Source organism: Xenopus laevis, chromosome 9_10L (genome assembly GCF_017654675.1).
Source record: "Xenopus laevis strain J_2021 chromosome 9_10L, Xenopus_laevis_v10.1, whole genome shotgun sequence".
NCBI lineage: Eukaryota > Metazoa > Chordata > Amphibia > Anura > Pipidae > Xenopus > Xenopus laevis.
Window position 1 is genome coordinate 104,283,363 of NC_054387.1, and position 24,026 is coordinate 104,307,388.

The 24,026-nt window shown below is 37.4% G+C and overlaps 1 protein-coding gene across 2 annotated transcripts in view; it reads right to left on the minus strand.

The window, feature by feature from the left end:
- Positions 1-12,389: 12,389 nt before the first annotated feature.
- LOC108701890 overlaps positions 12,390-24,026 on the minus strand; it is a 54,482-nt gene continuing 42,845 nt past the window's right edge. For both annotated transcript variants that reach the window (XM_041576377.1, XM_041576378.1), the window contains 10 exons: positions 22,840-23,014; positions 22,334-22,471; positions 20,227-21,015; positions 20,012-20,140; positions 19,736-19,935; positions 18,033-18,184; positions 17,466-17,711; positions 17,088-17,250; positions 13,626-15,121; positions 12,390-12,620 (listed from right to left, as the gene is read on the minus strand). In XM_041576377.1, the coding sequence (XP_041432311.1) occupies positions 15,014-15,121; positions 17,088-17,250; positions 17,466-17,711; positions 18,033-18,184; positions 19,736-19,935; positions 20,012-20,140; positions 20,227-21,015; positions 22,334-22,471; positions 22,840-23,014 (2,100 nt within the window). In that variant the 3' untranslated portion in view covers positions 12,390-12,620; positions 13,626-15,013. The remainder of the gene's footprint in view (positions 12,621-13,625; positions 15,122-17,087; positions 17,251-17,465; positions 17,712-18,032; positions 18,185-19,735; positions 19,936-20,011; positions 20,141-20,226; positions 21,016-22,333; positions 22,472-22,839; positions 23,015-24,026) is intronic.

Sequence of the window (24,026 nt, forward strand, 5' to 3'; positions counted from 1 at the left end):
TCCATACAGGGTTCTGGATGTTCAAGAACAGATTCAGATATTACATAGGGTACGTATCATATCAGCTCTCTTTTACTGCGGTATTAAGGAAGTTGACTGCAACGATAGATATTCTTAGTAATATGGACCTTGTTTCATCTCAGGCCTTTGCAGCACAGTTTTCTCAGTCAATGAAACACCAGGCAAATTAAATGATTTATCAGTATTTAGGTTCAGCAGAAGAACAGTTGGTGGTTACAGACCACAAATTTCCCTGCATTCTTTCCACTGCATTCAAAGAACCAGAGATGTGAGTGTGTCAGGTGCGTCAAACTCGCATTGAAAGACACACACAATAGCGTGTGTTTTAACACATAGGGGCATATTTACTTACATGTGAATTTTCGCTTAGGAATGCTCCACCATACTTCGTGCAACTACATCAGATGTTATTTCATGACTAATACGCTTATTTATCATAATCAAATGAATGCTGAAAATTCGTCAGCTGATTTTTTTCTAGCGGTACATTTTTCCGATCGAAACTTCGTTAAATTCAATGTGGCAGGTACATAAATGGCATATGTATGTATTTATTAGTGATGTAGGTGAAATTGCTGGAAGTGGCTTCTTATTTAAAATGTCTAAGTAAAAAAAAAAAAAAAACCAATAGAGATCTTCTTTTTTCCAAGACATGAGCCCACCCTAAAACAAATGTGGCATGAGCTTCAAATGGTTAAAAAAGTGTAAATAACATATGTTTAACAGTTGCAACTTGTAAATATAACCCCACATTAATATATGAAAAAACGCCGGCGTTTTGTCTTTTTTTGTCTTTTTTTATGACTTTTCTGGAAAACAGGATATGATGTCACTGACATAATAATGTTGAGAATGTAGCTTCATCTGATCAATTCACCAACCAGAACCTGGCGAAACAGACTTTGGCAAAAAGGGTAACATTTGAAAAGTTGATAAATTTGTAGATTAACGATCATTCTCCTGAGCAAAAATTCACCTGGCGAAAAAAAGTGCAAAACTTCTCTAGTGCCAGGGTCGGACTGGGGGGCCCAGGGCCCACTGGGACTGCAGTACAGGGCCCCCCTACATGCCCCCCATCCCCCTACTGTGTGCGGCACTATGCGCCACCTCCTTGGCGCGCTTGCGCACACGGGGCTCCATCGGCGCGCATACGCACACTGAGCTGCACATTGCGAAGATCCTTTTTTTAAAAAAAAAACAAACGACCAACAGGAGAGGGGGTCTGGCCCGGTGGGGGCCCATGTGGGTCGGGGCCCCCCAGGGTTTTTTCCCAGTGTCCCACGGAGCCAGTCCGACACTGTCTAGGGCTGCGCTTTTTCGCTAGTGAAATGTCTTATTCGCCTTTTAGTAAATTGGCAATGCCCCTGCGAATTATCATTTCGGTGAATTTTCACTAAAAAATGTGCTTTGCTCTTCAGTAAATTTTCCCCATGGACTGCAATTGCGTCTGGTACATCGACACCTAGCATCTGCAATAAAGCTGGAATTATGGGAGAAAATGCTGCAATGCAGGTGAATACAACTTGGCAACGTCCACCCAAAATTGCACTGAGCTCACTGTACTTGCGGTTGTAAACGACTCCCCATATATCAGTCAGAGATACTCTTGTAGGATAAGCTTCCAGCTTCTAGCTGGGCTTTGTTTTCATATTAAAACACATTCTCATATAAAGAGGCGAGTTACAGTGGGTTATCTTGAGTTAGAAATATTGGTATAAAACATTATAACGGCTGTGTTTCCACATGAAAACAGCAGATGTATTCCACGGAGAGGAAAGATTTGGAATTTTAGCATGCTACATAAAAGGGACATTAAGCAGAGAAAAAAAAAAAGACTGAGGCTGACAACAATAAAAATATTTATTTACAGAATTAAATCTCCTTTTACTTGCTGAGACGATGCCAAAAATGTATTTCCACGGATCTGTAGAGTTTATTGTACCACTTTCATACAGTCTGACCTCATTTGCAGCCAAGCTGTATCCTCCTGTTCTGTTGAGATGGTCACAGTATCTTCATTTCTTATTTTCCATTTTTATTTGACTGGTGGAAATATTAAGAGGGTATTCCCCTTTGGTTTAAATTCCCTAGCTTCTATTAAGATTTTTTTGGCTGTTTCAGACTTACTTTAGATTCCATTGTTGTCCACTTGCTATATTTTAATTCCCTTACAAAAAGAAAAATAAGTAAGTAGAGGTTTTGTCTAATGGCCACCATGGGCCAAAATAACAAAGCGTGTGTACAGGAAAAAAAATTCTGATTCTATTATTTTCATAATAGCTGTGCCAGGACCCCCACCCAACTGATTAAGTTTAATTTTTATACTTTAGGGCTCATTTATCAAGTACAGAGCATGGTGCATTGTACAGGTATAGGACCTGTTATCCAGAATGCTTATTTTCCAAATAAGGGAACTTTCCATAATTTTGATCTTCATACATTAAGTCTACTAGAAAATCATGTAAGTCAAGTACAAGCTACTGTTTTATTATTTCAGAGAAAAAGGAAATCCCTTTTAAAAATGTGTCTATGGGAGACAGCCTTTCAGTAAGTTGGAGCCTCCTAGATAAAGGGTTTCCGGATAACAGATCCCATACCTTTACAGAAAATGCCATACTTTCTCCTGTCCTGCACTTTTCTGAATGTGTCCCCAGGTCTCTGTACTACAGAATGCAGCAAGGAGGCCCGGTGTATTTCATGAATAAAGTGCTGCTTGGTTTAGAAGCTCTGTATTCATGAAGAACGAGCAGCAGGAGGCCAGTATCAAATGTTAGGCACCCTCCAGTGATTATACTCACTTACCTGATACCCAGTTCCAGTGTACCTGTTTACTGAAAACTGCAGCTACCCGGGTACGTCTGTAGGAGCACCACAGCATCATCATCCTCTTCTTAGATCATTTCTTCTACTTCAGGCCAGTGCACATTTATGTAAGGGAGGTAAAGGGTTAATGCTCCGCTGTCACCATGGAAACCAGTCTTTACTCTAAGGATGGGAATCCACACGATGGTAATAAAACGTAGAATATTTATTGGAACACTTCAGCAACATCCATTCAAGTTTTGTACAGTCCAAACACATTCACAATGTGACAATTACTCCCTTTCTTGCAGAGCAGTCAGGGCCGCTTCTGCCATGAGGAAAGGTGAAACCCTTGCCTCAGGCGGCAGCGAGCAGCCGGTTACAAGGGGCGGCAAAAGCCGCCTCTTGTAACTTTAAGAGCTGAACTTCCGGGTTTAAACCTGGAAATTCAGCTCCACTAGTGCAAAGAGCGCTATTGTGCTCAATGCACTAACGATACTGCCCCCTGAAACCCGATCCGACGCTAATTTTTAAGCGCGGGAGAGGAGGGGGGCGGCATCTGGGCTGCTGCCTCAGGCGGCAGCAGCCCCAGAATCGGCACTGAGAGCAGTTACCTCTTCGAATAGTGAACCCCTGACACAGAGTCATAGGAGACACAGGAACATCCCTTTCCAGGGTCACTTAACACCTCCCTGCTTCAGTCGGCCTGACACCACACCAGTGCACCACTGACCTTTCAGGGTAGGACTTTTCTTTCACCTTCTGGTCCTACCAGTCCGGCATACGTCCTATGCCCCTCTGGCCTACTCCAGATAGGATTTTTCTTTGCCCCTCCTTCAGGATGTCCGTGTCCCCCTAACACCCCTGCCCTCACTGGCAAAGCCTTGGCTCCTAAGCCACTAACTCCTTGTCGGGGTCTTGGCTACCCATTCTAGTGTTCAACTAACTATCTTAAGTACCTAGTACTTGCACTTGTAGCTTTACCACTATCTACTTCCAGGTGCATCCATCAACCACCCCTAAATGTGTTTTCCCTTTATATACCTTACTCAATTAACCATCCCTTTAACATTTACTGTCCATGTGCAGTTCTTAACTTTGTACATGTGCCTTTCCCTAGGTAACCTCATGAAACCTCCAAGATTCACTTGCTTGACACCACTGCCACCTTGTGGTGATTTTTGCACATTACAGCTTCAAATAACCACTTAGCATTTTCAATCACTTCAACATTTCACAGCATTCAACATTCACTTAACACATACAATATACACTTTCTCATACAATATACACATTTTCAGCACACAAACCCAATCACCTTCTTACATGTATAGTAGAATAAAAGGCTGGATTGTTGCTTCAAAGTTTGGCTTATCACGCTACTACATATGCACACACAAAACTGCAAATAGATATGATCCAAAAAGAAGAATAACATGGTGACATTGTGTTCCTACAGAAATAACCTAATGCAATATTCAGTGAATAGGAGCATCTACAGGGCACATTTACTCGAGTGAAGGATTAGAAGGAAAAATACTTTGAATTTCGAAGTATTTTTTTGGCTACTTTGACCATCTAATTGGCTACTTCGACCTTTGACTACGACTTCGAATCGAACGATTCAAACTAAAAATCGTTCGACTATTCGACCATTCGATAGTACTGTCTCTTTAAAAAAAACTTCAACCACCTATTTCGCCACCTAAAACCTACCAAGTACCAATGTTAGCCTATGGGGAAGGTCCCCATAGGCTTTCTAGGCAATTTGGGATTGAAGGAAAATCGTTCGATCGATGGATTAAAATCCTTCGAATCGTTCGATTAGCCTTAATAAGTAGCTCAACGCTGCCACCTACAGGTACTTATTACACATACTTGCTGCATGAACTGATTTCGGTCATATACAAAAACACCAAAAATGTTGAAATGTTGAGCTTAAAGGTGCCATTAATTAAGGATGCTTGCATCGAAACACACTTCTTTATGCAATGTTGTTGAGCTTAGCACCACTGTGACTGTGTTTTGTGCAGAATTGTTTGCAACTGGAGCAACTGTTGCCCTGAACGTGGTAAGACTAGAGTTCTCACTGCAGGTTGTCCCTATAGATATAGCAGACTTGCACCTAAAGAATCGCGAGCAGATGTCATTTTAATGTATAGATCCAAATACAGGTGTAACATATATTATCAGGAATGCTTTGGACCTGGGGTTTCCTGGAAAAAAGATCACTCCATAATTTGCCTGCCAAAAACCATTTAACCATTAAACAACTGGATTTTCACTAATATGGATTTGTGCAGCTTAGTACAAGTACAAATTTACTGTTTTATTAATACAGTTATGGGACCTATTATCCAGAATGCTCTGGATCTGGGGGTTTCCAGATAACAAGTCTTTACAGATAGCAGGTCTTTCTGTAATATATCTCCACACCTTTAGTCTTCTAGAAAATCATGTAAACATTAAAGAAACCCAATAGGCTGGTTTTGCTTCCAATAAGGATTAATTATATCTTAGTTGGGATCAAGTAAAAGCTACTGTTTTATTATTACAGAGAAAAAGGAAATCACTTTTCAGTCAAATTTGGATTATTTGATTATAATGGAGTCTATGGGAGACAACCTTTCCGTAATTCTGAACTTTCTGGGATAACAGATTCCATACCTGTACAGGTATGGGACCTGTTATTAAGAATGCTTGGTTTTCCAGATAATGGATCTTTCTGTCATTTGACTCTTCATACCTTATGAAGATTTAAATAAACAAAACACAAAAAGTTGGTTTTGCTTCCAATAAGGATTAATTCAATCTTAGTTTGGATCAAGTACAAGCTACCGTTTTATTATTACAGAGAAAAAATGTGGATTATTTGGATAAAATGGAGTCTATGGGAGAAAGGCATTCAGTATTACAAAGTTTTCTGGATAATGTGTTTGTTTATAACTCATCCCATACCTGTATGTTTTTTCTGCTGGGGTTGAACAACCACAGGCTAAGCAGTACTGATACAAAGAGGACTTAAATTATGAGGGTAGACTGTCAAGGTTGGGGTTGTTTTCTCTGGAAAAAAGGCGCTTGTGAGGGGACATGATTACACTTTACAAGTACATTAGAGGACATTATAGACAAATAGCAGGGGACCTTTTTACCCATAAAGTGGATCACCGTACCAGAGGCCACCCCTTTAGACTAGAAGAAAAGAACTTTCATTTGAAGCAACGTAGAGGGTTCTTCACAGTCAGGACAGTGAGGTTGTGGAATGCACTGCCGGGTGATGTTGTGATGGCTGATTCAGTTAATGCCTTTAAGAATGGCTTGGATGATTTTTTGGACAGACATAATATCAAAGGCTATTGTGATACTAAGCTCTATAGTTAGTATAGGTATGGGTATATAGAATTTTAATTAAAAGTAGGGAGGGGTGTGTGTATGGATGCTGGGTTTTCATTTGGAGGGGTTGAACTTGATGGACTTTGTCTTTTTTCAACCCAATTTAACTATGTAACTATGTAACTATTTACTAAAATCTGAATTTATCTCATATTTTATTTAAAAAAAAAAAAAACACGACCAAACTCTCATGCTTGACTTAACATTATTTATTATTATTATTAATTGGATCACAGAAAAGCTTGATAAAATCGAGCAAAACCCCGAATTGCTCAGTTTCTTTTAGTTTTTGCCCCAAAACCCTGAAAAAGTTGGCGTTTCAGGCTAAACCCAGCTCACACCACAAAAACTTCAAATTGAGATAGGTGCCTCTTCCACTGACTTATGGGACCTCGACAGGTCTGAGATGGGGGATTTTCAAATTCAGGCTTTTGCATCAAAAGCCTTTTTTCCCCCAAAAAGCCAGACCAGATATAATCGAAGTTTAGTAAATAACCCCCAAAGTGTGGCTGTCATTGTTATGTTCTGCTGTTGGCTTCTTGCCCTTCTACACCTGCTGCCTCACATTCTGCACATTGCAGGGCAGTTTTCCGTATTTGTACCCCACCATAATTCATATTTAAGACCCTTATCAAGGTTGATCTTGCCATACTCTGTTCCAAATCCCTCTTCAAGTGGCATTACGTTGTCTGAATCATGGAATGGAGAGAATCCTCCTTTTTTTCTTTTTTGCTTTTGCGTAATGCTAGTAATTTACAGCAAGTTAACTTCCTGAAAGGGGTAGTTATGTTCCTAAATGTCTCAGAATATTAGTAATTTCATATAATGTTCACACTGTTGGTTAAAATGCAATTTAGCCTTGTATGCTTTAATGGAAGTACTGGCAGAGGAACTCGATTATTTATCGTACTACTACAGAAGGTTCTGTACCTTATAAAATTAAAGAAAATCGTGTCCTGGAAGATGCCGTGATACTGCTAAAGAGTCCGCACTTTGTAAGAATATCATTTTCTCTCCAGGTTGTGTCCTCCGCATCAGGGGAATAGTTTTACATGAACATTATGTTGCTGTTCTCTGTGTTCTCTGACTCTTACTGAGTGTAAGTTCTATATGATCATTTTCTGTGACAGGAAGGAACAGACTATATTTTGTGAGCTCAACACATAAGGTTATATTTGAAAGATATATTTGTGGTCAGTAGCGTTGATCTTTAGCAGGGTGCCTGCATGGAAGATAGCCCAGACATAACATCCATGAATATAAATGGATTGACTACACCATGATGCAACGGTTGGGCTGGTTCAGGTGCAGTGGGTCCAGAAAGTGACTGATGGGTGGGTGGTTGGGTAAATAAACCAGCACGGGCGGGGGGTCATGTTCAGGTTTGGTTAAACGAGACAAAGGTTGTCAGGGTCAAATCATTTTTGACCCTCGTATTACTACAACACTCAAATAACACATCACATGCTTCCCATGATTAACATAATCCCACACACACCTACTGTCACTCCCACTCTCTGTATTAAAGGAGAACTAAAAACCCCATATTATATATACTGCAATTATAGCACCAGCCTAAAGTTTCAGCTTCTCAATAGCAGCAATGATCCAGGACTTCAAACAGGCATTTAATGATGTACACTACCATTGTCATCTCACATGTCAATCTGTATTTGATCTTGTACTTTTTGTCAGTATATGGGTGGGTGAAGTGTGTGCCCAAAATAAGGCTACCAGGCATCCAACAACCCAGACCCCTGGACGTGGACTCAAGAAATGTTCTTGTTCTGACTTCTCCTCATATATTTATCAACCGGGTCAGACAGACTCTAGTTCTTTCAGATTCTTTGCTCAGGAATAGCTGACTTTGGTCTTTTAGGGATCTTTGCTGCCAATTGCTCATCAGTACCAATTACTTCCCAATGATCAAGAATAGCTTGCTTTACTTTTTCACTATTGGGACCATACTGGCTGGCATAATACACATCTTGATCTTCTTACACATATGATGGTCACATATATTGGTCACACAGTCTGTTGAACTTTTAAACACAGTGCATAGTGGTTGTAATTTGCTAGCACTATGACATCATTTCAGTTTAAACTATTTAAAGCTCATTTGTGCAATGCACATTATCCTTGAAAAAAGTCCTAAAGAGGACTGAAACATCAGAACATGTATTATGTGTATATAAAATAAAGAGACACTGCATCACAAAGGGAAGCGCTTGTCCAGGAATTATTTATTCCAAGTTGTGATTATATATATATATATATATATATATATATATATATATATATATATATATATATATATATATATATATATATATATAGTCCGTAGAGATGGCAGCACTTTCTTTCTCAAAGTGAGAAAGACTAGATTGCTGGCTGAAACCTTCATCTCCCAGTAATTATATTAAATATATTTATGTATATATATATCCTGACGACGGCTCCATGTGAGTTGAAATGCGTTGATGCACCATGCACTAATAAAAGCCCTTTGATATATATTTGAAGAGTCAATGCCACTGAGATATATATATATAAACAGTGTGGTGCCAGCACAACTCGTGTTTTGGGTCAATAATGCCTGGGTGCAAAGAATCCAAAGCATAAATCTAGTCCCATCGACTTTGATAAAGGCCAGAGAGCTAGACGAAACGTCAGTCTTTTTGCTGAAATAAACTTGTACTTCTACGTAAGACCTGAGAGTGCGATCCTTCGATGGGACTATATATAGTGAATAAAGTACCCCCTATTGTAAAATATAAGGATATTATAAGTTACCAAGGAGTTTCATGACTATATAAAAACAAGAGGCCGAAGGCCGAGTGTTTTTATACAGGTCACGGAACTCCGAGGTAACTTCCAATACCCTCATATTTTGCAACAGGGTGTACTTTATTTATTATAATACACAAATTTAAGTGAGTCATGTGACAGAAATGACATCACTACTCACCGTTTATAACTGATGACATCAGAACTCACCTTTTATAAGGATATAATTTACAAGATATTCATGGCTTTTGTGTATTATATATATATATATATATATATATATATATATATATATATATATATATATATATATATATATATATATATATATATATATATATATATATATATAAGGATTCTACACACAGCTAGAGGAGTGGATAATTATAAAAGAAAGCATCAACCAAACAAAATGTTTCAGCATCACTCTAGGTGAAAAGAAGAGGTTTATTCGCGCCACATATCAAGCAACGTTTTGGGCTGTACCAGAGGCCCGAATCTACATTTACACATTAACTTCTTATAATAAATATATTTTTGCTTTATTGCGTTTACTCCGGAGCATCTTTTTGTGAGTCTGCGTGTTCTACAACTAACGGTTTATCCGATCCATGTATTATTATTATTATTATCAGCTTAGTGACGGCTACATATGAAATTCTGACTTATAACCATCAAAACCTGAACACCTGCACCCTCTAGTGTTATGAAAATATTTCACAGGCAAGATTAAATGGAAGGAATACATAAATATACATATACATACATTAGCATGTGCTTCTCTGTGAAGTCCTACCAAATCTTCTCCTTGGAATTATCATTCACCCACAACATACACTAAGGCCTATGTTATACAGGAAAATAAGTAGACATTTGTTTTATTATGTTAAAGGGGCAAATATTTACCCACATCTAGTAACCTATAGCAACCAATCAGATTGTTTTCAAACAGCTAACCGGTAAATTCTACCTGCTGATTGGTTGCTATGAGTTACTGGACAAGTAGCAAACTTAAAGGGGTGGTTCACATTTCCGGTAACTTTTTCGTATGTTTTGTAATGTCCGATTCCTAGCAACTTTGCAATTAGTCTTCATTATTTATATTTTATAGCTTTTGAGTTATTTACTTTGATCTTTTGCCTCTTTCAAGCATTCAAATAGGGGTCACCAGGGATGGGTGAATTTGTCCCGTTTCGCCAAAAATGTCGCTGACGCCCATTAAAGTCGCGCGGCGACGTGCATCTTTTTTTTTTGACCCACGCCACCATACAAGTCTATGGGCGTCATTTCTGCTGGGAAAACAAGGCGAAAAAGTTCGCCCATCCCTAGGGGTCACTGACCCCATCTAAAATACAAATGATCTGTAAGGCTACACATTTATTGTTATTTCTACTTTTTATCACTCATCTTTCTATTCAGTCCCTCTCCTATTCATATTCCAGCCTCTTATTTAAATTAATGCATGGTTGCTAGGGTAACTTGGATTCTAGCAACCAGATTACTGAAATAACAAACTGGAGAGCTGCTGAATAAAAAGCTAAATAACTCAAAACCCACAAATAATAAAAAATAAAAAACAATTGCAAATTATCTCTACATCATACTAGAAGGTAATGGAAAGGTGAACAACCCCATTAAAGGGATCTATTGTGAAAATGAAAATGTAATATTACCTTCATCTCACTGAACTAAAACACTTACTTACCTAAATATAATCAATGAAAATTTCAGTACTGTTTAAAGGAGAACCAAACCCTTGCTACTAAATCCCCTACCCCCCTACCCTACATAGACCCCCCTCCCTGCTCCCCTCCCCCAGCCTAGGTGGTACCTTTGCTAAATGCCCCTAACTCTTTACTTACCCCTCGGTGCAAATTCTGTCCAACGGAGTTCACAGGCGCCGTCTTCAGCCGCTTCGGTAATCTTTGGGTCTTCTTCTTCGTGCCTTTCGGCGCATGTGCAGTTGTCATGAAACGGAAAATTGCTCCAACTGTGCATGCGCCGATATGCCGATCTATTCCTGAAGATTACCGAAGAGAAGAAGATGGCTGCCGTGAACTGCGATGCCCTGAATCTGGGTTTGTTTCTCTTTTAAGAAGTAATCACGTTTCTCTTCAGAATCTCACCATCAGCTGCTTGTCATGTGAGGTCTGGGTCGGATTTTGATTGACCGTATGTCTTATACGTCTATTACGGGGGCTCCCTTTTTTAGCAAATGTTTTTAGAGCTAACTCAAATAATCAACTCTGGCACAAACAAAATATAACAAAATAACAGACAGAGAAACAGGATCTCCATCAAAACAGGCTATTTTAAAAGATCGAGCTTTTAGACCTATCTGTCAATCAAAAACGGACTCCACCTACTGCATGAAGAGAGGCCGCTTGCTCAGAGGGGCAGAGTGAAGAGAAACCTGATTATTTCATAAACAGTACACAATTCTGAATTAGCGATAAAGCTTCTATTTAATTTAAATGTTCGCAATTGATCCACTTTAAGTCCACTTATTGCATGACCCCCTAAATTCCAGAGCTTGACAATCTGTCCCTAGTTTCCTTTAGGAATCTGCTTATGTGGGAGGTCAGTGTAAAGTTGGCCATAGATGCAAAGATACTATCGTATAAAACTAAGATTTTCAGACCATGGTGATCGGTCGTTCAGTCGATCAGACAGGTTCAAAGATTTATATCAACTAACAATAAGATCTCTGCATGTATTGCCTGTCTGATGATATCAATGGGACTTTTGAACAATTGCTGACCGTCACTTAATGGCCTGAGCATTGTGTGATTTGTTCTCTTTACTACTTTATATTAATTTGAATTAGGGATGCAGCGAATCCACTATTTTGGATTCGGCCAAACCCCCGAATCCTTTGTGAAAGATTCGACGAATACCGAACCGAATCCTATATGCATATGCATAGAAGGATTCAGTTTGGCCGGGCAGAAGGACTCGGCTGAATCCGAATCCTGCAGAGAAAGGCCGAATCCTGGCCAAATCCCGAACCGAATCCCTGGATTCGGTGCATCCCTAATTTGAGTGGTTAGTTGGAGGTCAGAAGATTGCCACGGACAGGCCATAATCTGTACATCTACGGCCAGCTTTAGCTGCTGTTTTATCTGTATAAACCTCATTTTTATATGAATTCAAGTTGGGTACATGGTACATTGTTTATGGTACACCACCTGTTCTACAGGTCTTTAACTATCACTGCACTTTTGTAAAAATGTTGTCAACTAATGGAAGTATTGAGGGTGAATATATCATTATTTTCTCTTTTCCATTTCCCCTTAACTGCGATACTATTACAGCTAACTTTGTCTCAAATGCCTTCTCACATTCTCTTTTGTTTTAATAACCTTAAAAGAATTTAGTAGTGGAAATAAAAGTAAAAGCTTGTTTATTATGTTCTAACACATTTTTGCCAATTTTAGTCTTTGCTTTCCACAGGTAAGTTTGGCTTCTTTCTAATGTTCTCCTGTGACTTGAGTTGTCTCTTGTTTCCTGAGCTCCTGGGTTTTAGGTGTCACAGCCCATGCTTGTAGTAATAGTTCCGCTTCCACTTCTGACTTTGAATATTCCATCTTCAGCAAATGCAGATAACTTTCCAGGACCTGTAGATTTAACAAAAGTAAAGAAATGGTTCCTATTATAGCAAGCTGGACATGCAAATTTGGGCAAATATTATCAGGCATAAACAAAACACAAGTCCAAAAATTCTAATCATAAAAATTGGCTTTATCAGTAGGAAAGCTGCATAACAGATCCCATACCTGTGTGTGTGTGTGTGTGTGTGTGTATATATATATACCGGTATATATATATTTAATTTTAAAACAACCTTATAGGGGAGTCCTTCCCCCCTTGTCCAACAGCCTCTCATTGCTTAGCTACTGTAGTTCTCTAGCCAACTCTAGGGTGTAATTTTCATTCAGCCGAGGCCTTGTCAATACTATACACTAAAATCATTGGATACAGACACTACACCCTAACACCCTAACTTTTGGCCCCCGCAAGTAAAAATACCTTTCCTTCTCCTTTAAACATTGGAGTATTATATTTGACCCTTACTATTAGTGGATAGGTCAGTGAGCAGTGACCCCAGTGGGCTCTGCCTGTTATTTAAATCAGCCCAATGTGGTAGAGCATGTGGAAAAGGTAGTTAAGGGAATGATAGTCTCTGTGAGATTTCCCTGGTTGGTCTAAACAGCTCATCTCAGGAGAGAAAAATATAGAAGAACTCACCAATACTAGGTGCTTTAACATATTTTCTACACATCATCAGTTTCTCCATTTTATAGCTGAGTAGGTGGTTTCAAGACTGAGGCATTGCCACATATTTGAAATGGTTCATAAAGGCTCGGATTTGTAGGTTCTGGCAAATGCTGCTGTAAGATGCTATAGACAGTAGATATTTATTGGGACTATGGTGGCTGGCTATTTGGACCTCTATGTACCAGAAATGCCAGGGCCTGTTTTGAGTCCATAGGTATACAGATATTCAAGGCAGTGTAAATGCCTATCTCAAACATCCTCTGTGGATATTTGTAGGTAAATATCTCATCACAGATAATGTAAGCTAACAGTATGTTTCACTACAACCAGATATGAATACCCACCTGTAAACAAAAAATACAGTGGTTTTCAACTGTGAGCAAAATAAGTCTGCAATAGGTTAAACAGTGCATAGCTTGCTTTGGTCTGTGGAATTCATTGGTTCCTTGTTTAGCCCCTTGGGAATGTTATTCAAGGAATATATGTTTGCAATGTCTAGCAAGATCAAATAGTGTCCTGATCCAGTACAGCAAATCCTATACACACTGGAATTAAGGAAAAAGATAATGAATATTTCGGTAGAACTTTTGAGCTCTTCTTCAAAGTGTAGCTAAAGACTTCTACTTACCAGATCTGTGCATTCCTGGGCTAGATTAATATAATGTAGATCTCTTCATTAGATTCTTAACATTCCAGGATGAAGCAAAGGATAAGCATACATAATACAGTAGGGAAAAAAAGTAAGTTCCTGGAGATTATACTTACCATTTCCATTTGGCAGAACATGCACAAAAGCATGCATTTATAAACTTGTCTTGGTGATGAGATGATCTGAACATTTTTATATCACACAGACAGAATACTTTATAAGATGAGTTTTTTAAAGATGGTTTTAATTGATGTAAATTGATATGTTCTCTTTTCCAAACCTTAATGAATTGGTGCAGATTGCGAGGAAGATAATGAATAATTAGGTACTCATTGCTAAAGAGTTCTACTTACCAGATCTGTACATTCCTGGGCTTTACTATAAAGCTGATCTGTAGATCACCCAATGGGCTAGATTAATATAATGTAGATCTCTTCATTACATTCTTACCATTACGGGATGAAGCAAAGGACAAGCATACATAATACAGTAGGGAAAAAGTAGGTTTCTGGAGATCATTGCCAGAACACACAAAAGCATGCATTTATAAACTTTTCTCGGTGATGAGATGATTGAATATTTTTATATCATGCAAACAGAAGACTTTATAAGATGATTTTTTTTTTAAAAGATGGTTTTCATTGATGTATTTTGATATGTTCTCTTTTCCAAACCTAAGTGGCGCAGATTCCGAGAGAAGCGTTATGTATTATCCCTTTCCCAATGTCACACAACAAACCCATGACAAACACATATTTCACACAACACAATATCACAATATATGTTTTAGCGAACTAGTGTATCCCAGTGTAACTTGAATGACTCCAAACGACGATGTATTTTATAACGCAGTGAAATTGTTAGTGGATTGGTATGTTCATTTCTTAATGATCGCGGAAATGCAAAAGATGTTACGGTACGAACGATTTTGAAGGTTGTTGGTGTCTTTTAAGTTTGTGGTTATTTGAATCATGTACAAATAATATAGTTCTGAATAGATTTAATTTATCTGGCACATCTACTGCCTACAGTACAACTATGCTTTTTAATACTCACTTTATCCTTGATATGTAAGGAAAAATGTTATTGCTGCAGAAAAAGAGACAGATTTTTACCTCTGAGTATTACAGGACCCAGTGTTAAATATTGTGCAATCATTCCATCATCCACAGCACTGGTTTTGTTGCACATCTGAAAATTACATTTTAGAATTCATTACTTAATACATTTCTGCAGAAGGACATCGGTATTTTAATTATGAGCAAACTATTATCTTAGCAACCATGGGAATGTATTAAAAGGGGCCAGAGACCCAGAAATAAAAAGCTGTACATGTATGGGATTCCTTATCCACAAAGCTCCAAATTACGGGAACGCCATCTCCCATAGGGGTATACTTATCAAAGAGTGAAGTTAGAGATCGCCACAGTCCGCTAGAGTGAAATTCCACCACTCTCCATTCATTTCTATGGGATTTTTAAGAGTATTCAACAATGGGTGAAAGTGAAAGTCCATCCTTTGATAAATACGCCTTTCAAAATCCCATAGAAATGAATGAGTGGCGGTATTTCACTCTAGTGGATTGTGGTGATCTCAGACTTCACTCTTTGATAAATATACCCCTTAAAGGGGGTAGATGTATCAAAGAGTTAAGTTAGAGATCTCCACAGTCCGCATAGTGAAATTCCGCCACTCTCCATTCACTTCTATGGGATTTTGAAAGGCGTATTTATCTATGGATGTACTTTCACTTTCACCCATTGATAAATACTCTTAAAAATCCCATAGAAATGAATAGAGAGTGGTGGAATTTCCCTCTAGAGGACTGTGGTGACTTCTAATTTCACTCTTTTTTAAATATACCCCATAGACTCCAATTTAATCAAATAATTGATTTTTTTTTCCACTATACCTGTAACAATAGAACTGTACCTTTAACTTATTCCTAAAATAAGATATAATTAATCCTTGCTAGAGGCAAAACAATTGTATCGGGTTAAATTAATGTTTAAATGATTTTAGTATGGAGATTTAAATTATGGAATGATCCCTTATCCGGAAAACCCCAGGTCAAGAGCATTCTGGATATTAAAATATCTTTTCAAATTAAACATGGAACCAAAATGTTTTATTTTAATATCTCTACCTAACAAATTTAAAATCTTCAGCTGCTTGCCACACTGAATTTCGCCTTCCACAACTCATTTTCCCCCGCCCTTCTCACTGTCAGTACTCTCTCCTGGCGCAAAAAAAAAGATTTAAATATAATGGAAAGCTTGCCTTGATGACAACATCCACAAAGTGGCACCTTTCTGCTTGCTGGTATTCAAAAGTACAGGTTTTGACTAATTTGTTAAGTGCCATTATGGTTGAATTTGCTTGATTAACATGATAGAAAAGGATATGGTTTATTTCATTGGGTAATGAGTCCCCTTTCATGCTCCCATTAAAGGAGTGGTTCACCTTTGAGTTAACTTTTATTATGTTATAGAATGGTTTATTCCAAGAGAATTTTTATTTGACCTTCATTATTTATTTTTTTTATATAGTTTTTTAGTTTTTGAAATATTTGTCTTCTTCTGACTGTTTCCAGCTTTTAAATGCGGGTCACTGACTTCATCTAATAGCAAATGCTCTGTAAGGCTACACATTTGTTTTTATTGCTACATTATATTACTCATCTTTCTATTTAGGCCTCTCCTATTTATTTTCCAGTCTCTTATTCATATCAATGCATGGTTGCTTGGACCCTAGCAACCGGATTGCAGAAATTGCAAACTGGAGAGCTGCTGAATAAAAAGCTAAATAACTTTAAAACCCCAGATAATAAAAAAAAAAAAACAATTGCAAATTGTCTCAGAATATCAAACTTCAATAGAATCCTACCTCCATGGGTTAAATACTGTGGTGCTCTATCTGGGAACTTTGCTGCTCTTCATTGTCTCAGAATATCACTTTCTACATCATACTAAAAGTTAATTAAAAGGTGAACACCTCCTTTAAATTATCTTTTTTTTTTTTGTCTTGATGTGGTTAAAGTGGGAGTGGCCTTATAAATAAATGTGGATTGGTACAATTGTGCATCCCCTTTATATATTATAACATATTGGAAGCATAACTGTATTGACAATGGTATATATAAAATCTCACTACTTACTGGATTGCATGTTTCGGATATCGTATTACACAAACGGATCTGACAGTGCATATAAAGTTTGTCATAACTTGCAATGTATTCAAACATCGGTAGAGAAATGAGTCCTTGGTAGAACAGCTCACTCTGAGTTATGCGATAGGTTGACTCATTGAGTTTGAGACAGCTGCAAAAATAGACATCAGAACCATGAATCACATCAGATCGTTCTCCTTAACAACCTTATAAAGCTCAATATCCAAGGCTATAGTGAAAGGTTGGACTTGATGGACTGATCTTTTTTCAACCCAAATTAACTGTATAACTTGTATTTTAAGACTCACTGAAAGATAAAAACACATAAGTAACAAATAAGAAAAAATATGAAGAATAAGATTGTACTTGTTGATGATAATATAAATCTTAATGGGATCCCAGATCTCAGCGCTAGGTGTAGCATAGCAGGATTTCAAGTATGGCACGTAGATGTATGACTGGGGCTTTTCAATAACGATGCCAATATACAGTTTGGATTCTGTGTTCGACCACACGGATGGAGCCTGGTAAAGTCTGGTGTATTCTGCATCTCTAAAGAAGCCCATCTTTGCCAAATAGGTTGCATTTTCCCCAACAGTAATATTTGCAGAGCTGTATATAATAAATATAATTGAAATTATAATAGCAAAACATTTTTAGACAGAACTGCTGTGAACTTAACTTAAAATGCCCCAAAATATATCCTCCTTAAAAAAGATTTTCACAGGACTGAGCACTGGCACATGGGTCTTTCTAGCTATTGGCTGTAGCTACTACAGCAATGTATGACAATTTGACAATGCATGTCAAATTAAAGCAATTATCACATTCTGCACCTTGCAACATGTTCAATACACTGAAGTTATATTTTTGACAAAACTGAAAAGTACTTTGCCAGAAATGTATCACTACCCTGATATGAATATAACCTACCTGACAAAACTTTCTGTTAACCATAGTACGACTTCCATGTTAATTGGAAAGAAGCAGGAAAAATTCCTAGAGAGTTCAAGACTTTCATTGACTCCATCAGATTTTGTTGAGAAGAACAGTTCATTTGAATAATTGACATATGTGGAATATGCCTGGAAAAATATATAATTTTGATTAACGAAGAGATCAAATATGCATACCCTATTCTTTTCCAAAAGCCTTTTTTTGTGGTTTATGTATGAACATTGTGCTTTGCAGCTCTATACTTTGAAATTTTATCAAGTTGCTAGGGTCCCACAGAAAATAAGAAGGCATGTATGGGAGCACAATAATTCTACCAGAATGCTGTTAAGAATTATTAAATTCCATGTATGCTTTAATATCCTCCTACTTGTAGGTAGTACTGTGGAATAGGGAACACCCATAATATGTGTTGTCTTGGTCAAAGTATAAACCCTCTATTAGTCCTCTTTTTTTTCTTTTAAGGCCATAAGATACCCTTCTAGCCAGGCATCAGTTTTGAAGGTGATCCATTTTTGGCTGCTAATGATGTTTGAGTTTTTTGCGGAGGGTTTTGCCCGAAAACCCAATCAATTCAAGCGATTCATAATTTTTTCCCCAAAAAACTCAAATTGATCGCAACTCGAACTTGCTGAATAGTGTTTTTTCCATTCAAGTTGTGAATTCATTCAAGTTATAAAAAACTCCCTAACCCCCTAAGTGATTTCTGAGTTTCTGTAATCTAGTATTAGTATTTTTGTGATGTATTTTATACTCTATCGCTATCATATCAATTACAGGAGCATGGTACTAGCATGGGGTGGTTGTAGGGTTGTAGAGGGTGTCACAATACAATGCAGTGGGGTCTAGGACACTGCTTGGTCCCTCTGCGCAGTGCTGTCTCAGCAGAAGGGGGGTGATTAGGCTCTAGTCTACTGGGCATGCAGAGATCTTCTTAAAAAAACTAATTAAAAACAATTTAAATTCAGTACAAAACAGCTCTATGCCAAGTGCTTTAATATATATTTTACTATTCTTGCCCTTTGCATGTATTTATTTCAAGTTAGTTGGAAAGACAATATTTTTGTTGTTTATGAAAGCAAAAATAAAAGGATTTTATCAATAGCTGGAAAACAGTGTCATTTCAGTAAAACATTTAGACACTTTATTTTCCACAGTTGAAGGATTTATGCCAGCAAGGTAAAAATAAATGTCAGAATAATTTCTCCCTTAATGGGATCTCCATCAAGGAGCAAGGATTCCGACAGGTGCAGGGTCGCAAATTCAGGGCCCAGTTCCCCCCAACCCCTTAAAGCTAACCCGCAATGTGTAACCCGCACTCTGGTGGAATGCTCATACAAAACACAGAACCGACAAACGGAATTGTTATTCCATGGTGTGATCCCCTGTATTTATTGTATCAAACAATATTTCAATATTATATATTTTCAATATTTTCAATATTTCAGCCCCCAAGGACCTAAAACAATTCTTAATGAAAACTTCTGCATTAGTAGGGAAATGTTTACTAATTAAACCAGATTATTGATTTTTATACTAGACTAAATTCATAGTTTCAAAAGGTCCAGAAAAGCTTTAAATAAATTTGAAAACAAATATGGCATTTTACCTGGCCCTTTGATTAACCTGCCCATTACAATTTTGATTTTTACATTTGTAATCAGAATTTGCACATTCTATACCTGTATCTGGGCTCCACAAATACCATTTCTTGGCACTGCATACAGGCTGACATAGCTCTTGTCCCTTCTTTCAATGAAGCTGATGCAGGAACTGTCTCTTAGATGTACTGATGTGTTGTATCCCAGGTTCTCCAACAGGCATTTACCAAAAGACAGCTTGATTTGGTTTAATCCACATATTAACTCTGGTGAAGGCAGATCTGAAGAAAAAAAAAGCAGAGAATATTTCAGTGATATTCTTCCTTACAAAGGATAAGCTACAGAATGACTTCTTACTTGCAGGATCACTTGTTTTCAAAGAAGCAACCAAACTGCTTGGATTACACTGGCACTGAAAATCCTCAGTTATATTGGTGCAGTATTCATCTAGAGCACAGACAGTTCCAGAGCAATTCATACTTGATTCTATACAGGACAAAATGGCATTAAAAACTATTACTAGATATTCTTATATTAAGAAACTGTATATTGCCATAAGTCAGAGTGCTTACCAACACAATAGGCCATGTAGATTATTGGTACCGGCTTCAGTTTGTACACATAAAATCCACCTGAACAGGCTCTGACTGAAATATTGTAATACCAGAGACAGCAATAATTTCTCCAGCTTCCACAAACTGTGCGCTCTGTTATTCCTTCCTCTGGAGTTGGATGGCTGCCATTTAGCCATATAGGGAATTCTACTCCACAGCTATAACTAGGAATACAGTAATTAGGCATGCGCTGGCCATTTGTACCTTGAAATCTATACCAGCCTTCAGAAATAAAATCAAAGTTATAACGATAAACTCTATTTGATGTACTGCGCCACTGTTGATCAAGAACTGTGTAGTTGAAACATGGATCCAAACAGCTGTATAACGTGGCATTATTTTTATTGCAATCTAAATCGGGTCCACATGGTTCTCTGTGCTGACATTCATTCATTACACAGTTGTATCCATCCCCAAAATATCCATCAGGGCAGGCACAACTGTACCCTAAATATGTGTTTATACAAATTGCCAGAGGGTGACATTTATTAAGATCTTCGCTTAAACATTCATCAATATCGACACAACCGTATTCCAGTATAAATGTATATCCTTGATAGCAAGTGCAGTTGTACGACCCGACAGAGTTCACACAGGAAGGACAATACAATGAATAATCAGTACATTCATTGATATCATCACATTGGAATCCATTTCCTGCAAATCCTTCTTTACACGTGCACTCATTATATCCACCAAACTCCTCACAAGTAGCATTTGGGTGACATTCAGAATTTGAGCAGTTACCTTTAAATAATAGAAAAAGCTAATTAGCCACTAGTAGTATACTTGAAATCTTGCATATGTTGTGCTAATTGATACTCACGTTTTGTTTCCAGCCCTGAAACTTAAAAAAATAATAATGTGCCATACATATTAAAGAATATAACCATTTGCCTCATGTTCTGAATCAATTGCTGCTGCGCCTATTGATCCAGGGTTCCTACAGCAACCTGCTTCAATAGGCACAGTGCAGAGGCTCTAAAAGAATTGAAAATGATGCCAACTTTATTTATGCAAAGTATTGACAATTCATATGAACTATAAATTATTTGTCTTTTGCCACAGTTATACTTTGCCACCAAAAAAATCCTCATACTTTCAGAAAATGGAGTGCACATAATTTAGACCAATCAGGTACACTTTAGAAGACAAAAAATGTAATTAAATAAAATTAAATTAAATAAAATGCTAAAAAATTTACATAACAAATTTGGCACTCAGTTCTGGGCAAGAATTACAACTTTAAAGATAAGTGTAGCTAAACTTATTTAGGGGGATGAAAGGCTTTGAATAATTGCTAGCCAAATTGTTTATTTACTCCAAATGTGCTTTCATGCAGAAATACGAATATTATCGTATGATACAAAGTTCCATATGGTATTTGGTGCATTTATGGTGAGAGACGAGTCAATCGATATTGGCAAAAGACTTGTATATCAGTCATCTGGTGGATCGTCCAAGATGGAAAATTTTAATCGGGCCCCAGAATATCGGCCAGGATTTGCTGCTGAATTGGCAAATAGAGGAAGAATTCTACTGTTTCTACTTGTATATCCAACAATTTACACATGTAAATGTGTATGACCACCTTCAGTAACGTGTATAAATATAAGCCTATGCCCACAAGGCACGAAAAGTGTAAGGCTACTTTTTGAGTTGTTCTTTTGTTAAATAAATAACTTTTTAACTGCATCAAGTATTGGAGTGAAGGCTGATTTGTGCCAGCCCACTACTAAACACAACTAAGCTGAAGGTTTGGGGCCTGAGTACCTGGACCCCCATTAAAATTGGTAAGTTAACCTTGCTATCTACTACACTCAATGCTGGATACTCCCCTCTTGAAATGTGTCTGTTGTAAATAGAAGGTAAGTAAAGGTTTCCCTCAGTTGTAGTCTTTATTACATAACCAAAGCAATTAACTTGGAGCCAACCCTGGTAAACAGGATAAAAGATTCAAGCACATTCAGTTTGTTGTCTGGTGACCCTTGTCTTCGCTATTCTGCCAATCACATCATCCATCCATTTCCTCAGTGAAATGGTACCAAAGTGGAATAAAACTCACCTCCAAATCCTAGAATATTTACAGAGATGTATCCACTACCAAATACATCTATAAACCAAGGTCCAGAGGCCGGATTCTTTAAAAGATAGAAGGACCCATAGGCATATGATACAGTGTTTTCAAAATTCTCGTTGTTTCCTAAAAAATAAGTCTTCAAGTTAACATTTTTGCTTTTTCTTGCTTTGCATTTTATCTATTATTCAAATAAGAAAATATTTACAATGTTCATCTAGGAAATGGCAAGAAATATACAGACTACTAATCTTATTAATTATACACATCCCTCATTAAAGAGTACTTTGGGAAATCAGGCTGCTGCTTGGTCCCATAGAGAAAAACATGCAGCCACCCAAAATCTGTTGTGACATAAACTAGAAGCTTGATTGAGTGAAGTTGTAGCACCACAAATATAGCAATTTGCAGAAAAATGCCATATAGGTCCTGAAAATAGCAGTACAACAATTGTAAAAGTGTATCAGAATCTGTTCGGAGTACTTATAACTTACCACTTGGATCTGTAAGAGCAAGACTGATGTTTCCATTGGTTGTAATTAGCAGAAAGGTTAAAGATGTCACATTAAACACTTCCCTGTGATCCCCACTGATGGTTAAACTGACATTCAAGATTCGCACTGAAGAATTAAATGGTTTTGCTAGAAGTACATCCAAGCTCCTGATCACCTGCACAAGTTAGGGAAAGAGGGAAAGTATCAGCAGTGATTATCACCGAAGCCAAACTATCTAAAGCAATGGAAATGCACTTAAAATACTAAATAAAATGAAGAAAAGCCTAAATGCAGTCACAGGACCAAAATGTATTTTCTGTAGCGCCAAATGGATTTTGTTGGAATACAAATCCAGTATTCCTGAGAAAGGCTTAAAACATTATTATAGCTGCAGACCAGCACAGAGATGGATTTTTAAAGCAACACCTCACAATAAAGATCAAAGAGAGAGGATCCTCCAATGAGAATACCTTCTACTCCGTTTATACTTGACTGTCTGTGTATTGTTTCATAAGATAATTACTGAAAGATTTAAACATATTTTTTTCTGGGCCTGGACACTTAAGGAGCAGTTAGTGACTGTCAGCATTTTTTGTCATTGGAATGCCTGCTTTCCCTGGAAATTAATACAGGTATAGGACTGGTTATCCAGAAGGTTTTCCGGTTTTCTGATCTTTACTAGGGTATATGGTTAATTCTAATTACATTTTTTTTTTGGGTCCAAACTCACAAATTTGAATTTAAAAGCACCAACTCAAATTTGAATTCAGATGTGAGATTTATCACACCTGGAAACAGTTCTAATTCAAATTTTTGCCACCTAAAACCTGCCAAGTTCATGTAGAAATCAATGGCAGAGGTCCCTTGAACTATTTGCAGTTGTTAATAGTAGTGATGAGCCAAATTTTTGCCAAGTTTTGCTGCAAAAATGATGCCCCCACAGACTCCAATGGAAGAAAAAAATTGTTCTGCATTAAAAAAAAATTGTCACACAAAAGACAAGGGTTTTTATATTTTTGAGGATAACTCGATTCGAAAACGATTCGAGTTTTCGGTTGGGATTATTTGATCAAATTCTAGACGCTCAGGTTTTTTCATAAATAACATACCATTCTAATTGTGAATTTAATTTTAATTCATTACAGTTTTTTTTAAAAAAAATTCACTCTAAAATTTCAATATTTGAT